General features: G+C 26.7%; 1 protein-coding gene across 3 annotated transcripts; it reads left to right on the top strand.

Moving 5' to 3' along the window:
* Positions 1–4,210: 4,210 nt before the first annotated feature.
* LOC131171839 (putative pentatricopeptide repeat-containing protein At1g12700, mitochondrial) lies at positions 4,211–7,759 on the top strand. 3 transcript variants are annotated; one of them, XM_058131854.1, is made up of 3 exons: positions 4,211–5,802; positions 6,515–6,563; positions 7,133–7,759. In XM_058131854.1, the coding sequence occupies exon 1, from the start codon at positions 4,232–4,234 to the stop codon at positions 5,762–5,764; it is 1,533 nt and encodes a 510-aa protein (XP_057987837.1). In that variant the 5' UTR covers positions 4,211–4,231; the 3' UTR covers positions 5,765–5,802; positions 6,515–6,563; positions 7,133–7,759. The 3 variants fall into 3 exon arrangements, with proteins under 3 accessions (XP_057987837.1, XP_057987838.1, XP_057987836.1); XM_058131855.1 differs by having other exon boundaries at positions 4,211–5,816; XM_058131853.1 differs by having other exon boundaries at positions 4,211–6,563.
* The last annotated feature ends 41 nt before the right edge of the window (positions 7,760–7,800 follow it).

Genomic DNA, 7,800 nt, shown 5'->3' with positions numbered 1-7,800 from the left:
TTCATTAAATTTAATTCATTTAAAATTTATTATTTTACTTTTTTTAAAAAAAATTGATTTGTATATATTTTATTTTAATTTTTCATAATTTAAAATAATGTTAACTTGCATAATAAAATTGTATATTATTTATAAAATTAGAAAATAAAATAATTTTTGACATGAATTTTTGTTAATCATTATAAAATTTTTATTTTTATTATATTGAAATTTTAAAATTTTATATTGTCATATAATTTAATCCAAAAAATTTTAAAACCTATTTAATATATTAATTATTTAATATATGCAATAAGTATTTTTTTTTAAATCATAGATTATATTTTATATGTTATAAATATATTATTGATCAAAATATAAATATAAATTTAATAATGTATGTTTTAATATATATATATATATATATATATATATATATATATATATATATATATACATATATATATATAGGTTTCTCATTCTAAACTAAAATTTTAACAAAATTTTTATGAAATAATTTTAAAAAATAAAATTTAAACAAGGAAAAATGTAAACTTATATTATTAATATTTAGAAGAATATTTTTATTAGTTCTAAAAGTTGGTCCTTCATTTGTACTTGTATATATATTATAATGCATATAGTCTATTATTATAAATGCAACATATGTATTATATGTTTAAAATTTATATTATATTTCTAAAAAAATATAAAAATATTTTTATAAAATTAATTTCAGTTTTAATTATTTTTTTATCTGGTATACAGAATGATTCAGTATAATATGATTCTTGATTCTGTTATTAATAAAAAATTAGAACTATATCAACATAATAAAATAAATTTATTCCAATATGATTTGGTTCTTACAATATCTTTTTTATTTCAATTTTTATCAATTTATTTTTATTCAAAAGAATAAAAATCATAAACACTACTATTTTCAATGTTAAAAAAAATAAAAATAGGAAAATATTGATAAATTAATAATATAAATATAAATCTAATTAGTTAATATATTATTAATATTAGTCATTTATTTATTATTAATGCATGAGATAATATTTTATAAGTGGTATAATACTAACTCTATGATAAAAAATTTTAAAAAATCATACTTGTAACAATGTAAATATACATAGGAATAAAATTAAGTAGATTTAAATTTAAATTTAATATATACAATAAATAACTAATGGTAAATATAAATTTGAAAGATACTAGTTAATATTGTAATACAATAAAATTATATTTTTTATTTATTAATTTTTTTATTTTAATTAATTACTTCATGTAAAATTTTTTATTTAATTGAAATTAAGTATAAATAGAACTAAAAATTTTAAATTTATGTTGACTCTAAAATTAAGAATTTTAAATTAATTTATATAATTTTAATTAATTTTAAGAATAAAAGACAATTTGAATTTATATATATAATCTTAAAAATATTTTCTCTTGTGAGAAAACCTGATCCTATTATATTATATGCTGCATCCTTTATCGGTGCATACTAGTAACAGGGTAATATAATTAAATTACATACTAGTAAAATATATAAAATAATATTTTCTAAATAACGATAATAATATATTTAAAATAATAGTACCCACTAAAATTGTATAGAATAAAAATTCAATCTAATTTAATAATAATAATAATAATAATAATAATAATAATAATAATAATAATAATAATAATAATGCATGTAAATAATATTCCTTTAAAAAAAATACTATCATGAAAAAAATATTAGTTTAACATGATGAATAAAATGTTATAATAATAAAGTAATACATTAATTAAAAATATATTATTATTATTATTATTATTTAAAAAAAAATAAAGTTGTTACACTATCTATCTATAATTTATTTATAATCTATCTATAATATATAATATAAATAAATATGTGAAGGGGAAATATTAGATTTAACAAAAACCCTTAAGTATTTATATTGGTTACAATTATATTTTTATTATTTAAATTAATAAAAAATTAAATTTAACTGTATTAAAAATAATATATTTTAAGAAAATGGTTAAAATTTCAATTCTAATTCAATTATAACTCAAGAGCAATATTAAAATTTTTAATATAAAATTATATTATAGAAAAACAATAATGTTCCTTAAAAAATAATGTAACAAAAAAATAGCCTTTAATTTTTAATAATTCTATTATATTACAAATAAAACTTTAATACATATAAAACTGTTGTATTTATTAAAAATTAAATTTTTTAGGTTTCCAAGCTAGGAGAGATGATTAGAGTTCATATATATATATATATATATATATATATATATATAAAAGTGAAGTTTTGATTTTATATGCAATAATTTTACCTTGTGATTATCTCTTAGAAACAACTTTACGTATAATAAAATCTTTAATCCCTCTCCCTATAATAGAATTCTATGTACATGTCACTAACTATTTATAGAGTCAGAACAGCATTATAATTTACATAAATTTAAAGTTATTAAATCCCATAATAAGGATTTATCAAATTATTTCAATGCACCCACCAACTCCTCTCTAATCCCACTTTTCAATCACGTTCGAATTCTTTTCATTTTTTATTTTTTAATCACTCATTAAAAGCCATCTTCTTGTTTTAGTTATTAATAAGCAGTTAGTCAATGGGTCTCAAGGCTTTACCCAGGCTAATTCTGAGAAGAAGGTGGTTGTTGTGATCATGGTCAATGGATCCACCAAAGATAATGGAGTTACAATTTCTTGATATTTTCATCTCTTTCATTTTTATTTTGTTGTGATACAATATACAAAACGGTGCGTTTGTCAAATAAGTAAAATGAATGTCCAGCGGTTGAAGAGTTGTTATGGGCGTTGGCCATTCTGTTACTTCAGTAGCAAATTGCAAGGGTAGTTTTTTGGCAGGAGAGGGAAAGGAAAGAAGTTGTTGTGAGGTTGTTAGATATGTTAGTTATAAAGTTGTAACAGACTATGTGCATATTCATTCTTGATTCTATTTTTCTGTCACAACATTAGTATCAGAGCAATTGTCCATGGTCATGATAGGGGTAGAGTCGCGATCCTAAGAGTGACGAAAAGAGTTGGCTTTCAATGATGATTAAGGTTGAGCACAGATAGGAAGCATGGTTACAAGAGGTGGTGGCAAGCCAAGAAGTGAAGTTTCTAAGAATTATTAATGAGTTGAAAACTTTGATTGCTGGATTAAATCGGCAAAATGTGAAGATAGTAGAACAGAGAATTCGACAAGAACCAGAGGAAATTGAAGAGAACGTGGATAGAATTAATTCACAGGAGCCCAAATGTTTTTCAATTTTTCATTTCTATTGCCTCAACTGCAATCATAGGAGAATAAAGTTTAATTTATTTTCTAATTTTTAATAATTATGAATAATTGAATTCAAAACAGTAAAATTGATTAATTTATTTCATTAATCTAATAAAGGAAGTCAATTTATTGGATGGAGTGGTACTGTAATCACTTTAAATGTCTCGGCTCAGAGTCATTCAAGTAGATGGGGGATGTGAGAAGGATGTTAGTCATAAAATTAAAGCCGGATAGTTGAAGTGGAGACGTATCACAAAAGTTTTATGTGATCGCAAGATTTCCAATAAGTTGAAAGAAAAATTTTACTATACAGTCATATGACCGGCCATGTTATATGGTAGTGCATGTTGGGTACTGAAAGAGTCATATATGTCTAAGATAAAAATTGCGAAAATGAGAATGTTAAGAGAATCTATATAGTTGATCCTAAATTTTTAGAATAAAGGCTTAGTTGAGTTTATTGAGTATTTTAAATTATATCTCATGCATCTAAAGCCTAAAATATTAATATTAAATTATATTATATCCCTTATGTTAATTATTTTTCATTCTTTAAAAATTTTATAAAAGTAATCAGTAACTTTTAATAATTTGAAAAATATTTTAAAATAATTTTATTTAAAAATCTTGCTGTTTGAGCTATAAAATATTTGTTGAATTTTATTTTAAATTTTGAAATGAGATAAATAGTGAATTAATGGTAATTTTTATTTTATTTTTAATTAAATTTTAATTCTTTGTCATTTTTAAACTTGGAAATTCATTGTCCTAATAAATATTGTTAATAATTTATTTTCTTAATATATTAATTTAAATTATTGAATTTTTTATTTTATTATCATTAAATCACAAAAATCACAAAAAGTACAATGCGTCCTCTGCCTTCTATTGTTCAATTTTGTTGATTTTTATCTGCTCTTGTGGGAATGAAACAATATCACACGGTCATCTCTTTGTGCAGAACAATTGAGTCTCTAGGAATCTCTCACAGTGTTTATTCTCTTTCTATATTGATTAACTGTTTCTGCCGATTACACCTTGTGAATTTTGGCTTCTCAATTTTGGGGAAATTTATAAAATTTGGATTGGAGCCCAATACTGTGACATTTACTACCTTAATTAATGGGCTCTGCATAGATGGTAAAATCAATGGAGCAGTAGATTTGTTCAATGATATGGTTAGTGGAGGATATCAACCTAATGTTCATACCTACAATGTGATAGTAAATGCTCTATGTAAATCTGGGAAAACAAATGTGGCTATTAAGTTGCTAAAGGGAATGGGTGAGAGAGGTTGTGAGCCAGATGTTGTGACATACAATGCAATTATGGACGCCCTTTGCAAGGATAAGCTAATTATTGAGGCTTTAAACCTCTTCTCCCAAATGAGGAATAAATGTATTTCACCTAGTGTCATCACTTACAATTGCTTAATTCAAGGTATTTGCAATTTGGGCAAATGGAATCAAGCTTTGGCCTTGTTGAAAGAAATGGCGGGACAAAACATATCACCAAGCATTTTTACCTTCACTATATTGATTGACACTCTTTGTAAGGAAGGACTGGTTTCAAAAGCTCAAGAAATAATGAAAATAATGATCCAACAAGGGGTGAAGCCTGATGTTGTCACCTACAATTCATTGATGGATGGATTTTGTCTGTGTAATCAAATGGATGAAGCTACAAAATTATTTGATCAAATGGTAAGTGGTGGCATAGCTGATGTCCGTAGCTACAACATCTTGATTAATGGATACTGCAAGAGCAGAAAGATAGATGAAGCAACAAAACTTTTTGATGAAATGCTTAAAACTAGTGTAGTTCCCAACACTGTTACTTATACTACTTTTATAAAGGGATTATGGGAAGCTGGGCGACCTGGAAATGCACTTGAGGTTTTCAAGAGCATGTGTTCTTATGGTCAACAACCAAATGTAATAACTTTCTCAACTATTCTCAATGGCTTGTGCAAACAGGGGAATCTTGATGAGGCACTCACACTATTTAAAGCAATGGAAAAAAGTCGGTTGAAGGTTAATTGTGTGAGCTATAACATTTTGATTAATGGTATGTGTAGAGCTGGGAGGCTTACTGATGCCAAGGAATTGTTTTCTAGGCTTTTTGAAAAAGGTTTACAACCTGATGTTTATACATATAGTATAATAATAAAAGGACTTTGCAATGAAGGTTTACTAGATGAAGCATACAAAGTCTTTAGAGGAATGGAAGAGTGTGGATGTTTACCGAATGATTGCTGTTATAATGTGATTATTCAAGGGTTTCTCAGGCATAAAGATATACCAGAGGCAACACTACTTATTGATGAAATGGTTGATAAAGGATTCTCTGCAGATGCCACCACCTTTGAATTGGTAATACATTTATTGCGCAATGACGATCTCATTCTGACAAAACTACGAAATCATTCCAAATGTTCTAAAGGTGCAAATTTTAAGTGATATTTTAACAATCAAGACTTGCTCAACAGATGGACGAGGTATTTGTCATGTTGTGAGTTATTGGTCCTTTTTTGTATAGAAAGTATAATTATATTTGGAATTCCCTAGCAAGTTGTTCTATGCTTAATTCTCTGTGCATTCACCAATTTGTCGCCCTTCTTCTATATAGGAAATCAGTGCAATCAGTGCATGTGGTGGTTTTTATCTTGCCAGCATTGTGTGACTCCATAATCATAATTCATGATATGCCTATTCCCTAATTTGCAACTTTCTGCATTATTTTTGGCTTGATGATGCAACTGCAAAAAGTAGAATATAGTTTGACAGAAAGAAGGATAGCTAAAACATCAAAAGAATGTTATGTGTCCATAGTTAGATTTAAAGGGTGAAAAAAAAAAGTAGTAAGCTTAAGACTGTTAGATAGTTGAAGTAGAGCACAAAAATTTCCCTCATTGGATTTTGCTTACTGTTGCAAGAAAGTGAACCTTCCAGAAAATGTCAGAATGGATTATGCATAGAATTTGGGTAGCAGATACTTGCATTATAGGTGTTTGTGATATATGTCGAAATGGTTGCTGCATAATGTAATGACATTTTTTGATGTAATAGTAGCTTAATTTGTATTTCTATTTTATGTGTTTAGCCATTTGTGTCCTGCATATTGACATTTTTTTTTATGAGTAGGTTGGAAATGCCAAGCTTTGTATTGTTATTGTGCTGAATTTGCTCACATGTTATTTTTCTTGGCAGGGCCTGTGAACATATTGTTCTTCTTCATTATAGAGACATCATGAGCTTGGTAAGTTTCTATTGACCTGATTCCTTAATCTCAAAGTAACAAATCTCATAAAACATTAAATTTTATTTTATTGGATAAGCATAAGAATGACTTAAGATTTGTTATTGTGCCTATGTTGATGCCTTTCCCTTTTTCTTGTGAGAATCTGCTCCTGTTATATTATATGTAACTTTTCTTTTTCTTGTGAGAATCTCATTTGTATGTTTTTAGTTCCTTTTCTTTACTATTAAATGAATTTCAGCTAAACATTGCTTACTGCTTAGCTTGTGATAATGAGTTTTTGGATGTGAAAATTTATATCATCTATGGGGTCAATTCACTAACAAAGTTGTTCAGTTTTGATTATACTGTACAATCTCTTGAATATTCAATCTAATTCTATTCATAAAAAAAATATATTTCAGAATATTTTCTTATCCCATGCAAATTTTCTAATTTCTATCTTTTGCCTCATTACATGAAATTCACAATCAACCTAGTTAACTCATAAATCTCACCATTTCCAGTTGTGGCTAGTGTTGCGTTGTTTGAATTTAAATTAATTTCAGTAGCCACATTTACGTTTTCAGGTAAAAGAGTTTCCTATTCTGTTCTGTGGCCTCCTAGCAATTGTGCAGGATCTAGCTGTTCTGCTCCAGGTACAAGTCCTTGTTCTACCATTCAAGATCAAGGAACTGCCTTTGATTTTACATCTGATGATGGTATAAATTTTTGAAAAGTCTGGGCCACTTGGGGTGGAAGAGGGTTTAAGGGGCTAATGGTCAGCAAGAGAAGCGTAGTTTTCTTGGCGTCTGAATTTGAGAGCTGAATATGTTTAGGCATCCTGAAATAGGAAGCACTGATGGAAAATCTGAAAGCTCTTCTCGTTGATGGCTCTCTTCTCGGACTGGCCGTTCCTGGCATGGAAGCTAATGAATGCACGAAATGACCTGATCTTTAATGATAAACAATGGAACACCAGAAGTATGAATTAATCAGTACTCTGAAGCAGAGAATTGCTTCACCAATCCATGATTAATGCAGTAATCTCTAGTATTAAGATAATTCCAATCTGGACTCACTAGCTGTTGGTTTCATTATGATAAACTTTGAAATTCTTACTGTTAGAAGAAGTTGCTAATATGCTTATGAGTCTGTCATCAAAGATCTGTTGTTTTTGTCAATAGAGAAGGAAATTGGCCAGTTCACATTTCAAATTCTAAATGTTTTTTTAGTTTCTTCTAAATTTTCTCAAGTT

This window comes from Hevea brasiliensis, chromosome 13, assembly GCF_030052815.1.
Source record: "Hevea brasiliensis isolate MT/VB/25A 57/8 chromosome 13, ASM3005281v1, whole genome shotgun sequence".
Classification (NCBI taxonomy): domain Eukaryota; kingdom Viridiplantae; phylum Streptophyta; class Magnoliopsida; order Malpighiales; family Euphorbiaceae; genus Hevea; species Hevea brasiliensis.
The sequence above is the reverse complement of the archived record's forward strand: the minus strand, read 5'-3'. Positions and strand labels throughout refer to the sequence as shown.